Source organism: Thunnus thynnus, chromosome 21 (genome assembly GCF_963924715.1).
Source record: "Thunnus thynnus chromosome 21, fThuThy2.1, whole genome shotgun sequence".
Classification (NCBI taxonomy): Eukaryota; Metazoa; Chordata; class Actinopteri; order Scombriformes; family Scombridae; genus Thunnus; species Thunnus thynnus.
This window is the reverse complement of record NC_089537.1, coordinates 17,676,951-17,693,804: the sequence shown is the minus strand read 5'-3', so window position 1 is coordinate 17,693,804 and position 16,854 is coordinate 17,676,951. Positions and strand designations below refer to the sequence as shown.

General features: G+C 39.5%; 1 protein-coding gene across 1 annotated transcript in view; it reads right to left on the bottom strand.

The window, feature by feature from the left end:
- The window catches only part of ofcc1 (orofacial cleft 1 candidate 1), an 82,221-nt gene that overhangs the window by 16,961 nt on the left and 48,406 nt on the right, over positions 1-16,854 (bottom strand). The window contains exons 10-13 of the mRNA XM_067578884.1: positions 15,650-15,898; positions 13,051-13,303; positions 12,400-12,563; positions 7,846-8,005 (exon numbers count right to left, since the gene is read on the bottom strand). Of these exons, the coding sequence (XP_067434985.1) occupies positions 7,846-8,005; positions 12,400-12,563; positions 13,051-13,303; positions 15,650-15,898 (826 nt within the window). The remainder of the gene's footprint in view (positions 1-7,845; positions 8,006-12,399; positions 12,564-13,050; positions 13,304-15,649; positions 15,899-16,854) is intronic.

Below are 16,854 nucleotides of genomic sequence, written 5' to 3'. Positions count from 1 at the left end.
TCCATGCCCTCACATGCCCAGATCTCCTGAGAATGCTAGGGCCTGTATGGGTATTGCCTCTTGCTCCTGCAGTACCAGCAGGTGCCAAACAAAGGTTAAGGAAGAGGCACATGCATCATAGAGGGCAATACATACCGGACATACTGAAAATGGAGGCAAGGGACAGTCTAACTAAGAGTAGCCCATTAAAGCCAGATTTCAATATAGACCTGGAGACAGATCCCAACAAAATAGAAGATAGAATATGATGAGGGTGTATGATGTCACTGCACACATCTGCTTCACCGAGACACTGAATAACATACCAGATATAGTGGGCACAAAAAGCTCTGGGATGTGCTACTGCTCTTTAGCAAATAGTTCTTTAAAAAATGTCATGTGTTCACTAAATGAAAGTGGATTCTCATACACTTCAGTGGCTGAGAATGTATAATACAATTTAATAAAGTCTGTGTGTGAAAAGTCCTTATTGTTTCCAAAACCTCTCTCTCTGTCTGTTATTTTGGGATTTATCAATAGTAAGAAGGTATTATATACATTGTAGATATGTTAGCATTTGGCTGTGGTCCCCTCAGAGACAACATTTATTGTACAGTACTTATTTTGTTTTTTTTCTTTTCATGCACATTACCATTACATTCAATGGGACAGGTCAGTTTGCCTTAATGTGCTTTGTATTTGTGTCCATACAATTGTATATGTGTGAACTAGGAAAGAGGTGAGAGTGTACATGTGTATGAGCTTTATCTGTTTTTTTCTTCTTTCTTTCTTTTTTTTTTTTTTTTTTTTTTTACCACCGTGCACTGCTTTCACACATTACTGCCCAGCAAAGTCTATGACCTTTTCAGGAACACAGGCATGTAGCCTTTGCAGTCATATCTCATATTGAGCTCCCTAATGCTCTGACTGTGGATGCTGTGCTTGCTGCTACGTCGCTCCTGTCCTTGCCTGCCTGCTTGCTATTGCCTCAGGCCATTGGGGCCCTCAGCGCTGTCCACTAAAAAAAAAAAAAAAGAAAAAAAAACCCATCCGCTGTAATTGAAGAAGCCACTCTAATGTGACACGCACATGCAGGTACGCAAAAAAAGCTATGCATGCATGTACTCACACATGAAAATGTGGATGACGGTATAGACAAATGCACAAACATGAATAAACACATACATACACACTGACCACATTGCTCCTTAGTAGAGGCCAGTGGGGGGTTGGGAGATCTCTGTGACCCCAATGCTTACACACATACACGCACGCACACACACAAAGACACCATAGCCCATAAGTTGCCCTCTGACTCTAGACAACCTCTCCTATTCCACTGAAGCACTCAGCTTGTCCTCTCCTCTCCTGGTGTTCCTGTGTTGCTGTTATGGGTTCCTGTTCAGGAGCTGAGGGTTCTATTGTTATGTGACAGCGGTTCCTGTGTGTCCTGTCACAGCCCACTGCTCCCTCTGTCTGTCTTCCTTCCCAAAGCCTCTTCTTCCTTTACCTCAGTTAAGATTTGCATCTCAGGTGGCCTCCTACTCTCTTTACTGTACTATTTGCACAGCAAGACTGATGAATGAACTAGGTGAAGTGCTGTGTTATGAGAATAATGTGCATTGTTGTGTTGTAAATAAACTGAAATGCTTTATTGGAGAGTTTAGAGACCATGTAGATTTTGTAATATCAAAATTCCCCATTCACTGTGATATGTATGAAATTATTGTAATCTTGGTGGCATGTTTTGCACCCAAATGTATCTACATTATATTATTTTGTCTATAGAATATTTCTAAATTAACTTTTGCAATGGGATTAAAACTACAAATGTTCCTTTTTTATGTTTAGATAATTAGTGGGAAAAATGATGACCCTGGATGACCCTGACTCACCTCTGGTCAGGTGGTACCATGATGTCACTGCTGTAGATTAACATGGAAAACACATCTTATATGATTAACAGCCAGCCTCACAGACTCTGGTTATCATTACCACTCCAATCTGCGCTGTTTGACTCTCAACAGGTTTACTCCCCACCAACCACGCTGCTGTTGCAAAGCACCTTGGGTGTTCCCAAACTTGCCCGCTGGTAACCCATTACCTAGACATACGGAGACAAACGGCACGAAGGAACGCAAATGTTGATGCAATCAGGTTGCGAAAACATCTCCAGGGCCACGGCACAGACTCCCTCTCTCCTCTCTCCCTCCTTCTCTGCTTCTTTTAATCTGTCCCTCTCTCCTTCAATTATCACAATGTCACCACCACCACTGGGAAACTTTCCTTTTGGTGAATTAACAGCAAAAGAGCTTTGCAGCAGGTAAGCTGGTGCTCTACTATGTCATTGTCATAGCGATGGCTCTGACAAAACAGTTTGCGTACCTGCTTAAGTATTACAGAAATTAACACCTCCCTTCCAGGTACAGTAATCAGGGGGGTGACGGGAGACAATTAATTAGGTCCATCTGCATCACTGCCTTTACATAATTAATGGGGCTCATTACTGAACCACTAGTATGATGTGGAGCATGCTAGCACACTCAGTAGCTCAGAGCATGATAGCATTAAAAGCTCAGGGAATGTGAAGATTCTTGTTCTTGTTGACTCATCTACAGCGTTGACTACAGTGTCTTATTAAACTTTTCATTAGCTTATTTTACAGGTTTTCTTAGCCTTTGTGCTAAACCATCGCAAAAATGGTCACATAAGCCAACCCAGTCTCACATCAAAATATGTAATAGCTACGTTGGTCCACAGTGCAAAACATATTAGTTTCGCAATAACAGCTCTAAAATTGTGAGGTGCCTACATTTTTTTAGCCTATTCTTTCTATTGGTCTGCGTCCATGTCACATGACTGTCAAGTTTCTGTCTGTGAAAACAAAAAACAAACAAACAAAAATGTTAAAGATATCATGAAAAGAAAACCTTAACACGGTGACGATGAGGAAAATACTTTCGGGTGGCGGGTCCGATTAGCCAATTGCAAAGCTTCAAAGTCTGGATTTCAAATTCAATTTATCCTCGGGGTACTTTAAAATCTACATTTTTTATTGAAAGAACATCATCAAACGGTTACATAAAATAACACAAATAACATAACAGCTCAGATAACTATACAACACAAAGACAGTGATTCAAACAATATGCAACTACGTGGTTTTAGTGAAAGCAGCATCCATAGAAACAACCATAGCAACGATAGAAAGCCTAAAAAAATGTTTATCATAACTGACAAACTAAACATCATATACATTCACTCAGCATTGTTGTTATCCATTTTTTAGCAGAAAGGAATTCCATCAATATACTAATTTGACAGCAAATATATAATTTCATGATGACAACATTTGGATTCAGAGCAATCAGATCAACCACACTTCACCATAAAGAGGGATAGAAGAACAGGATTTTAATTACAAAATACTATGTTTTTTTATGGAAATTGTAAATAGCTCCTAGAAATACTAGGTGTGATACTATGGTGACACCACTCACTATTCATTTAAACTACATAATATATTAGAAGTATTTAACAAAATTCTTTCCAAACAAATTCTGTTGTGGTTGAAGCAAGAGTGGAACAGCATGTACAAGATGTGATGTCTGCTACATGTGTAAAAAGCAGTGAGGAACAAAAACAGTGAGCTAAGTCTTAAAGAATTTCAATTTTTAAAAAAACGCCATAATTGGTGAATGAGCTTACGCCCTCTCTCTCAGCTCTTATCCACAACACTTGAGGCTAATGGTCTTTGACGGAAACTCATTCTTTTTCCTTCCTTCCTGAGATCAAATTAAAAGGCACACAGGTAGATAGGTCCTCGACTCATTCCCCCACTTTGCTTAGCCAGGAAGCTCTACTGCTGTCATCTTAACCTGAGAGTAATATTTAAACCTGGAAGCAACTCAAATGATCATATGGCATAGAGGAATTTATAATATGGGGTTAATTGGTGAGAAAGTAAAAATTAGATTATGTTTGATGATCGCCTTGTGAAAATTACAAGTTTGATAATAATAGGCCATTTGCAGGTTGGTTATTGAATGTGGATTCTTTTTTATTGTTTCAGTGCTGCAGGGAGATACAGCGTCATAGAGATTTTGCTGAGTTCTAAGTTACAGCACAGTAAATCCAGAAAACTAGTTTTTACCTAATTGATTATAATCATCTCTCATTTTGTTTTACTTGTGTTAAGGTAATCTATTTTTATGTTTTGCTTAGCATAAACAGTAGTAAAGCCATGATGACACACAGGATGTCATAAAACCTCTGATGCTATGCACCCTGCAAACATATTTCCTCCTTTAATGCAGAATTGTACAACCTGTTCTCTTGCATATATCTTACATGTAAAAAAAAATGTGTAAAAACATGTTTAAAAAATAATGCAGCATTCTGCTTGTCCCTCTAGCCCACTACAGTTGATACTGCAGGTGATGAGATGTGCCCAGTGATGATAGTTCAGTTACAAGAGATCCTGGGTGGGTTGCCTGGTCAAGCACAGTGCAAACTGGCTGACAGATTTCTAACATGTGTCTGTTGAAAGTTTCCTGACTGATGCACAGTCAAGCAACTAGTAGCAATTGCTACTTGTGATCCAACGCAGGCTCAACTGCTACTACAGTAGTGTGTTTTGTTATGTTATAACCTACTTTAAGTATCTGATTAACCTCAAAAGACTAAATGATTTTCAGTTGCCGTATCTGACAACTGACATACAACTGCTATCAAATTAGGGTAAAACAAACAAGAGGTTTTTGCAGTTCCTGTTTGCCCCAGATCTGATTTGTTGAAAATGTCATACTTTATCCTTTTAAGAGTGTTCTGTTCAATCTGTTCAATAACTTTCTAAAATTGGCTCAATATCAGACTGCTGCTGTTCCTCTGAGTGCCTTGTTTTCCTTCTCCTCATCCCTCCTTTCTCTCACTCAGCTAATGAAGGCCTCGTGGCCCACTGTTATTAAAATTACGCCCTTGCCTCTGATATTAATTGGGTCCGTAATAAGGAATGCGTCAGATTCATTATTTAATTGCAAGGGCACATTTGGAATACAGTTTCTGAAATGTATTTTTAATGAAAAACACTACATCCTGACCTAATCATATCAACCTTATTCTATCTAATTAAGGATGCAAAAAATCATTAGAGTTGCAAAATATTAGTTTCAGCTCTGTCGGGCTGCTCCTTTGCTCGCCTTCATGAATATATTTTTTTCCTGTCTATGATAAATAGTTAATGAGGGAAAAATGGCAAAAATTTGCATGTAGGCAAATTAGTCTAATAGGGATATGTCTTTGCTGAGTTAGGAAAGTGACCCTTTTCACAGGAGAAATTGTTACAATAATTATGAAATAATGGCAAAGCCCATCTTATTTTGATGAAAAATGGCCCGCTTGAATAATGTAAAAATCATAAAATGCAATAACCCTAAATTTTCATCATGCTGGAAAATGTGTTAACGTGTTAACATTTTATCAGTTTAATAACGCCAAATTAGGGACAATATGAAGTATGCTGTAATTGTTGCTGTGGAGGGAGATACGTAGTAATACAAGGATGATTTAGCCGTGCCACCACATCAAGAGGCCATCAGCAGCTAAATGAAGCCTTTTCTTAATCACAAACTTTGGGGGTGTAATTTCTCTCAAAGTCTCCAAACATGGGGAAGTTCAATTTTCTCCCAATAAACAGGTTCATCACCATCCCATTAGCAGTGGTGTAGTCACCTCTCTGAGCCAGGGTTGCATTTCATTAAGACTTACAAGACAAATGTAAAACAAAATAGGACTTGGGGAAAATTGTAGTTTAACGCTTTATGGATGTAGTGAAGTACACATAACACAAATAATCATACCTTGTGAGTTAAGTTTTACCAGCCCAGTCTCTTCAGTCTGTGCACAAATAACATGACTTTACAATTTCTAATTGTGTGCAGTGCGTATGCCAAGTGACATCAATATAACGCAACTTTCTTTTATTTTATAAGGTTATTTTTGGCTTGTTAAGAGAAGGCGGGTTGGGTGGATGGCTAGATAATTTGTTGGCAAAATGTTGCTGGAGAGTTTTTAGTGTCACATCAGGACATTTTTACTGCATTTTACTGTTTTAACCCAAACCAAGATCTTTCCCTAACACTAAGAAAATGGTTTTTGTGCCTAAACCTAACCAACGCCGTTAAATGAGATGAGAAAAGGTTAAAAAATGTCTGCACATAAAAATTGGACTTTGGCGTATGCACTGCACACCAATTGAAAGTGTAAAGCCATGTTATTTGTACGCAGATTGTGAGACCGGGTTGTATTACATTTTAAAACAGTTTTAAGAGAAATGTGACCTCCTCAAGTACTAATAATGTGAACAATATTTATCAACGTCCATTTTATGAGTTGTTTTGATTCTCAATAAAGTATTTAGAAAGTGAGATTTCTGTGAGGTGCTTAACAAGCTTGATCAACACCTTGTAAAACAAAATTTGAACAGAAGTTTAAATTTGTCTCAATATTCTAGTTTGGTTATGAGAGAAATAACACAAATTCAATGAGATACAACCCTGAATGTATTTATTGTATGTGATCACATACAGTATTTATTGGTTGAGACACTGTCAACCAAACCTGGAAGCAAAAAAGTACTTTTCTGTAAACTGTCTGCTTTAAATCATATTTGTCATACTACAGATTGACTCTATTCACACTGTAATTAGGAAAACTTTTCAAGGTGAAGACTAGTTTGCTAAAACGAGGTTACACAGAGGAAGTTCACATTGTGTTCACAATAATACAAAACCTCTTACAAAACATGTTTTAGATTGGTCAGGCCTGTTTTTACTCCTCTGGAAGACAAAATGGTACAACATTTCCTGACAGCCAGCCAGCCTGAACATATTGTAGTTTCACTTTTTCCCTCCTCCATAGCCATATGAACTTGTGCAAGCAAAGAGCAAGGGAGTTAATGAACATGGAGAACACCGAGCGATGTGTGCCACTAACAAATCCTACAGAATAAATTAAAGGGGGCTGCAGTTTGATCGCTGCGTTCTATTTCCCTTATCTTAACAAGTCACATTTTCAATCACTATGCAAAGATTCTACATCGGGTGTAGGCTCGGTGCTAATACACTGCCCTTCCCTATGCCATCACCATCGACCTGCGCTGGGCTGTCAAACGTGCGGCAGCCTCACTCCAGCGATAGTAATTTCATGGGGACCTGCATTTATGCAAACTGGAATCCTGCACTCCCTGACACCAAGTTGTCCATGCTCAGTTCACATTAAGATAATGCCCAGTATAGCATGTGCACATGCATCCCACTATGTGTGTTGATTGAGCAGTCTTTCTTTAATGAAATATCTTCGGAAATTGGTTTCCACAGACTAATCAGGCAGCCCGCTAGCCGAGTTTCTGTTTTGGTAATTATCTTGTACTAATTAGAATGAAGCTAAAGACCTCTGAGATGAATTCTCAGCTTTCTGAAATGTAACTAAAGAAAATTTAATGATATAAAATGAGCCTATTCTATACATCCACTCGGACGTAATATCTTCGTTAAAGTGACCAAATTTAATCTGGTAATGATGGACAGCGTGATACTATCATGGCTGCCATGATTGTTCCTTTCAGTATCAACACTCATCCCACCCCAGCCAGACTTTCCGTCAGAGGCGCACCATGGCTGAAATCTCCTGGGGTTACAGGCAACCAACTTTACACAGACCAATCTAACAGATTAGTATCAATGACCTTTTAGCTCATTCTGTCGTTAAGAAAACACCCATTAGCCCAATTAATCACGAAGGGTTTGAGGAGAAGAGCATCGTCTAGAGAGGACAGGAGAAGAGGTCTCAGTGTGGTGAGTTGCTTACCTTGCGCCTCTCCCCATTGAAGCCTCTCCACTGCTCCGCCTTCTTGACAATGTAGCTCAGCTCCTGATTGGACAGCTCCAGGTCTTGAGGCAGGAAGTACGTCCCTTCTTTGGCTGTGAGCCTCTGGAAGACGTCCAGCATGCGACCATCGTTGTGGAATCTGGAAGGTGTAGTGTGAGAAAAGAAGTGAGGAGGGGGAAGTGGAAGCAGGAGTGACGCCATACTGAACCACTGTCTCTACGCTGTAAAGGTCACATGGGGTCAAATATCAAATCACGGGAAAACAAGCATTGCCTTGTGTCAAAGATGATAACCGCAAATTTACCTCTGTGCCAAACTGCATCATGTCCTACTTTTTTTTTACTGCCATATGCGTTGGCTTTTATAAAACAGGTCAAGTAACAATGATCCCAACTCTCTGGAAGAACCCATGAAACTTCTATTGATTAAACAAAGCATATTTGCAGTCTAATGCTCCATAAAAGTCTAATATATCAATACAAATGCAATAAAAGAGCAAAAGGAATCAAACAAAATGGCCTGTGAGTGGGAAGCACTTTGTTAACACAAGCTGACTGTAGCGATGTCTGTGTTTGGCTGTGTGTCTGCATGGTTGTACATCTGTTAATGTGTGGGAGTCAGATCCTGGGATGTTCTTCAGTGTTAATGCTCAGCTTCAAAGATGGCAGATACAACGGACGTGCTGGTTGCAGATGCGTCTGGAGAGCCCGGCCTGAGTCACAAGAAAACGTTGGCACAGCAGAAGGCATATCGATTCATAGCTCCAGATGAGCGCATATTACCAAAGTGTTATTTTTCTTTTGCCACACAAGGGTGCATGCAGCCAACCCCTAAAAAGAATCACCATGTCTGTAAACAAATGCTTTGGCTGACCATCAAAACCAGCAGACCTTGTGCCCTTCCATAGAGATTCTAGCCTGTCAGAGGGTAATCAACTCTCAAATAAAACCAACATCAAGGAGACGGGGATTTATACAAGAAGCTGGTACGGAGCTTTGAACTTAGCATCATTCCCTATCGCTCATGGGAGAGGGATGTTTGTAGAATCTTGACCTCACACACAGGAATAGCATGCATTCATTTTCATCCTACACTTGAATTGTGCTTCTCATTCATTTATGCGGTCTCTCTCTTGGAGGATTTCACCATCTTTGCATCTTTGTGCTTCAAAACAGGCTTATTTCCTTGGTGTTGGAAGTGCCTTGAATGTAAGTATGTGTTACTTATATCTAGGGCATGACCTGGATGACAAGGCTTTCCTCAGTTTTTCTTCAATATAGGGGTCAGCATAAGGATATTTGTTACTGTATGGAGTATATTTTAATAGAATATTCAGGACAACAAAACCATGATGGATAAATAGGGAAATATCGATAAAAGGTATTTTTGTGACGTAAAACTGAATTAAATGCATATTATTCCAAAAATACGTGCCTTTATACTGCATATAATTAGGGCTGCAACTAATAATTATTTTAATTATCGATTCATCTGCCAATTATCTTTTTAATTAATCATTTTGTCTACAAAAAAGTAAATAAGTAGGGGAAAAAAGCCCCCTATAATTTCCCAGAGTCAAAGGTGACATCTTCAAATGTCTTTTTTTGTCCAACCAACAGTCCAAAACCCAACATATTCAGTTTTTACCATCATGTATGACAAAGAAAAGCTCAAACCATCACATATTTGCCAACATATTTTTGCCATTTTTGCTCAAAAAATGATTAAAATGATTATTCAATAATCAAAATAGCAGATTAATTTTCTGTTTTTCATTTTCTTACTTGACTTGACCACTGGTTCACTGCCCTACCTCCCAATCTCATACCAATACACTTGAATTTTATAAAATATTACAACCAATCAGTGCAGTTTTCCTTTAAGGAGAAGTGGTCAATGACTAATTGGGCTAAAGGGCACGAGTCTCACTGCCCCCTAACCAGAGTCCCTGTTTAAACTGTATACTGTATGCACATACTGTATATATATATATATATATATATATATATATATATATATATATATATATATATGTATATATATATATATGCTAACTTACTGAATACCCTTCCACACACAGAAGCCCACACATACACAAAAGGATAAACACATGTAGGCACTGATTAACTGAGTAGGGAATGCAAAGTAAGTATTTTTTTGTAGTCTTAAGCCTTGTAATGATTTGCATGTAACACCACTATCAATGTCACATCACTGTTTCTGATGTTTGTAAAGTTTCAAAGAGGATAGAGGTGTATTTTTGCAGCCAGTGAATAAAGGCTGCCTAAAATGTAATTAAAAAAGGATAACAGTCCATTCTATCTATACATATAGCCCGAGGCATTTTTTTAGAAATAGGTCACGCTCTGTGTCAGAGCCCCTTCCTTGCAGCCAATAGGAAACTGTAACCCATAAAATTATCAGACTTGCTTCAGCCTCGTGGCCTACATTCAATACAAACCCGTGTGGCGGTTGAGTGGCAGAAGTCATTATTCCCGGCTGCTGTTTTAATATTGTCCATTTAGCTGGAGCCCGATAAGCGCCCCGCTTACTGAAATTAGATGGCACCCTCTCCTCGGCCGCCAATCTCAAACTGATTAATTCAATAAGGGTTTTCTTACATTTTGAGCCGTTAATGGAATTTGGTCTTATATGAGGGTGGGAGAACACACCTTGGATGAATACTGAGTTACATTATTCAGTCATTTATAACCCACCCTTCTACTTTTCTACTTCCATGCTGCTAAAAATTATGTCCTTCTATTATGTGAAAAATGTAATAGTCATCTTTTACGCTGAAAATTCTGAATCAATAGTTCTGCGGTGTATGTTTAAGTCTGCCCTCACATTGCAATGCTGTGCTATTCTCCTGTAATTTTGTAAAACTGAGAAAAAGGACAATGTTTGACTCAGCAGTTAGGGACCAGCCTTCTTAAAGTTGTGAGAGTTTTTTTCATGTTCTTGTGTTAATCTTCACCCTATAAGAAGCTTCTAACAGCTCTTTAAAGGACATAAAGGCTTGGTTAAAAAAAAATAAAAAATTCCAAACCAGTTAATTTAAACCAACTTAAACCAGTCTGAGGTGCAAAATCACAATACAAACCTAACAAGTAAATGCTTCAGCATGGCTGACCTCAATCTGCAAGACATGAGTGGAAAACACAATGCTTTATGATAGAGTGTTTGTGTTCACCACCATATATACGCAGTCCATTTCAATATGTATGAAACATTCAGTGATACCAACCATGCAAAACATTCAGCCTAATCGGATAATGTAAGAGGGTTACATGTTCACGCTATATCAAAACACATCTAACTTTTGAATTAGAAACGCTTTCAGTTTTCCAACCAATTGCAGAGTATGGTATGTTCAAAAAGGCAACTGTGTGGTGCCTGCCTTTGTGTCTAATAGCTGAATGTGTGTGTGAGTGTGCGCCTGTGTGTAGATGTGTGAGGTTGATGCATAACTGCATAAGTAATTCCATGCGACTATAAAATCAAAATGGATTAGATCAACATTTGTTTTCATTTTCTGTTGTTTTTTGTGCTTTTCTGTGGACAGAGGAAGGAAAGGAATGGTGGATGGGGTGGAACCGGCACAAGGATGCGGGGGTGGTTGGTTATTTCTGAATGGATGCTTGAGTATAGTAGGCTGGTGAGGGCCAGAGTGTTTCAGAGAGGGTCTTCCTTTTCATTGGCAGATGTTCCCTACAGGCTGTGTCAATTAAAAATTGGTAATTCCCCACTTTCACTGCTTGAGCTGTGTTGTTATGCTTCTCAGCCACCAGGAAGGTCAAACACAGAGCTCAAAGTCAGGGGTGAAAGAGCAATATGACAAAAGGAACTGGATCCACTTGTGAAAATCAGAACTGATCGTTTGTGGGACCATGGATGCATGCTCATCACTGTGTTTTTCATCAGTGATATAATATGGAAATTCTTAGTACTGACATGCACTGACATGATAGCTTGTTGCTGTCATAGCATCAGTTTAAGAGCCAAAGTGGGTGCATTTATTTTTGCTCTAAAGGAGTGACTCATAAAAGTCAGTTCCAAAATAATGTTCTACCAGATGTTTGACCTTGCAGCATGTTTGAGGTATAAACAAGAGTACAATATATAGTCTATAGGACTAAAAAAACACTGCTCTGATTTATGACACCTGTAACTGCCTGTCTTTAGTTTTCAGCCAGGTGCCAAATTGTTGTCACTGGTGCACGTAGAGCTAAAATCTTTCTCTCTCTCTCTCGTTGTCACTACTGCCTTGCACTGTGGTATATTTATGCATGGCATAGTGTCCAATGCTTGCATACTGTAATATTTCCCCAGAAATAGTAAGCACTTCACGTACTATTGGTTTCATACTAAGGTTTCGGACATACTAAAAAAATCTCATATACTCTTTTAGCGTACTAAATAGCATGTTAGTGTGGAATTTCAGACGCAGCTTTAGGTTGTTGAAAATGTTTGCTACTGACACACTTTACCAAGCTTGTTGGGTGGCACCTGACTGTTGCCTACGTGTCTCACCTGAGAAGATATATGGAGAGGATGGTGATAGACAGAAGGAGAAGTACTGCGTAGAGAAAGAGAGTGATGATCACCCCCGCTGCACCTGATTGGTCAGCTCGATAGAAGTGCCAGTAAAGCTTGGCTGCATCACCCACTGGTGCATCTGGGCTGTAGGCAAGACGCTGAGAAGACAAACATTGGAAGAAAAAACAGACATATCTGCACAAGAGAACTGTTGGATGTATTAGGGTGGACATTTGCAATATGGGGAAGCTCTTGTCATTGAAGAGATCACATGATGGTATCACATACTTTTTAGCTCACTGTTTACCTCTCACATCTTACAAATCTCCCAAATACATCAACATCAGTACAAAGAATTATAGCATTTGGTCAGAAATAACAGTTTTACAATGCCATTATAGTACATTTTGATTTAGACATTACCTTAAATGATTCATAACTCTGAACAGTCCAGATCATTTCGGTCTCTCTCACTGACAAAATCCATCCCACTGCCAAAAAAGACACCCATCTAACCTTGCACATTTTCTTTCTCACCCTCCCCTCCCCCCTCCCTTTTTTTTGTAATATAAAGTCACTTTGCCAAGATAAAGTGAACTCCTATTTAAAGTGCACAAGTGTCCAAGTTATTTTTAAGTGACTTACCCCGAGGACGGCATCCACTGCAAAGACTGCCAGGGGGTTGAGGACTGTCCACACTCCCTGAGCCATGATAAACTTTGACGTGAAGGAAGGGAGTGAGCCAAATATCTGTTGACAGCCCCATCTGATCAGAACCAGCAGGAACGTTACTGCGTTCAAGGTCAGGGGACCCACCACCACCATCACCAGCTCCTCCCGGGTGTGAAGCAAAGAACTCTGGTATACGAGGTCCACCGTGTGTGCGTGGAATTGGAATCTGGCAGGAGAGGAAACGGAAGCGAGTGACGTGCATGTGTGTGTATTATGTGCATGTGTCAATATGTCTGTGGTGTGTTTATGAGGAATTTGCGAAGCTCTGCAGCTCAGGGGCAACTGGTCCCAGCAATTCACACACTATATTATATTATTTGTGGTTGATTCAATCATATTTAATTAGTTTGATGACAATCAACATTATCATAGGCTGCATCACTAGTCTGTGCTGCCTTGTTGTTAACATGTGATGTATTAAAGAAAACTATTATTGGCATTACAATCTGGAAATATCAACTCACTGAAAAATCATGTAAAAAGGGTAAAATATATCAAAAAAGTATCAAAATCAAACTCATTCATGCTACAAATAACAGTATTATCACCTGCGCTGTTACATGAGAGCTTTCAAAGCACCCAATTGTAAGTTAGACTCTCCATTTACAGCAAGCCTCATGAGTTTCTTAATCTTCCCATCAGTCAGGGGGAGGTAGAACCAATGGTGAGAGAGGAGCGGTGCAGTTTTTGCTCATTAATTCCCATCTGATTTGCTCTAAAAGTCAAGCGCCTTTCAGATTCTGTTCATTAATCTGACTGAAGAGGTCCATTGGTGTTTTATCTGAAGCAAATCTCCTAACTTCCAAAAGATTAACTCACTGGATGGCCAGCACAGATAGACAAGTTTAATGTTATTTCTATTTTGCCAATAAATTACATTGTTCAGTGTCATTCTAAGAATGGCAGGGAAATATTTAATTTATAGTGAATCTTCATATAATAGGATGAAACCTACAGCATTTGGACTGCATCATACCATATAAAATATTGACAGTGGCAGTTCATTTAATTTTTTTTTCTTTGTCTTCAAATGTCACATTGTATTGTAAATTTCACAACTGCAAGTGGTACTCTAATGATCTTTAGCAAGTGCTATCGCCAAGCAATGTGGATCTTGAATAGTGTTGGAAGTACATTTATTCAAGGACTGTAGTTATGTACAACTTTCAGGGACTGAAGTATTTTCATTTTGTGTAACTTTATACTTCTACTACATTTCAGAGAGAAGTACTGTACAATTTGTACAGCATTACATTTATTTGGCAGCTTACATTACATTTTTAAAACCTAGAATGTAAATATGTCTTTCACCATTGATTTTGGTCATCTGACTGGTCCGATTGTGTCAGTGTGTAAAAGAGACCTTGTTGCCTCTGTGCACACTTTGCTGTCCACTAATTGCCTGGGATGGATTATGAGGAAGGAGGAGGAAGAGAGAGACAGAGAAGAGTAAAAAAGAAAGGTTGAGATAGAAACAAATGGGGAGGGAGGCCTGTCATCACACGAGCCACTCTGATGTCACTCTTGGTCTCTCTCACTGGGCACCGCCAGCTCTGGCCATAGCATGGAGAGAGAAATGCTCGAAGGGAAAGCAGCAGATTCGGACATGTGGAAGTTGTCATCCGACGTTGACCCCCTCTGTTTTCGCATTTTTGTTTTTTCACCTCCTATCCGCCCCCTCAGTCCATCCTTTTTTTCCATTCAGCCACATTTTTTTCTCCTTTTTTTTTTTTTTTTTGCTGTCCTCTATCACTTTCCATGATTTAACGTGATGTTTGCACCCCCATGCTATTGTAATAAAAACCTGCTTGTATGCATGTTTGCAGCCAGCCCTTTTTATTGTGATGAATTAAATCAGCACCATATGCCAATGAGATGTGATTTAACAGTTCTGTGGTATCTTATTGCTGTTTATTCTCAATGCTGTGTACCAAATAATAACAATAAATTCCTTCCAAATAATGTAGCCTTTTGGGACTTAGAGCCGTGTGGTGAAATCAACAAACTCCCCCAGCAATGGTTTGTTAATATTGAGAGAGTCTTGTTAAAATGTTAATGGGGGGATTCCAAACAGATGATTATCCAGTGTGTGTGTATGTGTGTGTGTTTCCAATACACACTGCACATCCCCATTCTCTCCTCTGCTCCATATCCCGTCCACACCCCATTTTCCCACAACCGTGCTTTGCATGTGTGTGTTTCTGAGCTTGCATGCATGTCTGTTGTGCAATGAATTCTGTTTGTGAGTGTGTGTTTGTGTGTGTGCACATGTGCAATTTACCCACATGCTTCAGCAATCTATATATGTATCTGTCCTCCATGTAAAGGGATTCATGTTAGCAGCAATGTGTGTGCTCAAAAAGTGTCTATGTAGTTCTGCTTTTTGTGTGTGCATGTGTATCCGTACGCTTCCCCCACCCTTGTGTATGTGTGTGTGTGTGTGTGTGTGTCTGTGTGTGTGTGTGTGTGTGTGTGTGTGTGTGCAGGGCGATATCAAAGGAAGCAAACTCACTTGTTGACAGGAACTGCTATCGCCTGGAGGTAGAGCCACTGGCTGCAGTAATGCAGGTAGAGCCTCACAAACCACATCAAAGCCAGCAGCAGCATAATGAGGCCGAGCTGCCGAACGGAGCCACGCCAGCTATGCAGTTGTTGTTGCCGCGGCAACAGAAGGCCCAGCTCGGACGGCAGCATGCGGAGGGCCAGGCGGGCTCGGTTGGACAGGCATGGGGGACAGGAAGCAGGTCCGCTCAGTCCTGGTCTGTTTTTAGACAGAGGAGGATCAAGCACAATATACATGAGAGGTTATGAGTTTTTTCTTTACTTTTTTTCCCTTCTGATCATAATATTTTGAAATAGATTTTTTAACACAACGATGTCTGAGTGTCATCCTCAAACTGTCAAATGTCCTTGAACTAATGCAACTTACATTACATTCATAGCTACATGACTTGAACGCAGGCTGATCTTTAATGATACTATAAAAGGTTAAAAAGCAACATGTGCATTGTATTGACATTACAGTAAGTATACCTCAGCAGTTACCTCACCAGATCTAATGACCTGGACCCCATTTCCTAAAAAAACTCAATCTCAGAAATTAAGAACTTTAAAAGTTCCTCCGAATGCTCTTAAATTTCAAAACACGTTAGAAAAGCAGCACGTAAGAACAACTGCACGCGCATACCGTAAAGTGCTCCTTAATGTCAGCTGTCCGTGGTGCTGAAGATGATGCTGAATACACTTTAAAGTAACTTAACATATTTAACATTCACTCGAAGGAGGCCATTCAGTCAGTGTAGTAGTTCAGTTCAGCAGCAAAAGTTGAACCAGGTTCAGCTTTTGCTGCTATGTGACATGGCGTCATCTGGCAAGGCGCTACATTGGCCAATCGCACACATGCAAGTGCACGTTCCTGCGAATTATTTTCTAATGTGGATGCCATATTTCTGTTGTTTGTTTCACAAGCATCAAGATGAAAGATAAAATAGTTGCTGTTGATACCTTTCCAGAGTTGTAAAATGCTGTCTGTGAGTATTACAAACTGTTGATAAGCCTTCAAATGCATATATTTGTTTCTCCAAGTGGACTTCCTGGATAATATTTCATTGTCTCACCGGTGCCTAAACAACACACTCCTACCAGCCAAGCGCCATGTACTGTTTTAATGCATTGCTGTTTTCAGTCTAAAGCCCAGCTAAGGTTCTTAAAATGTTT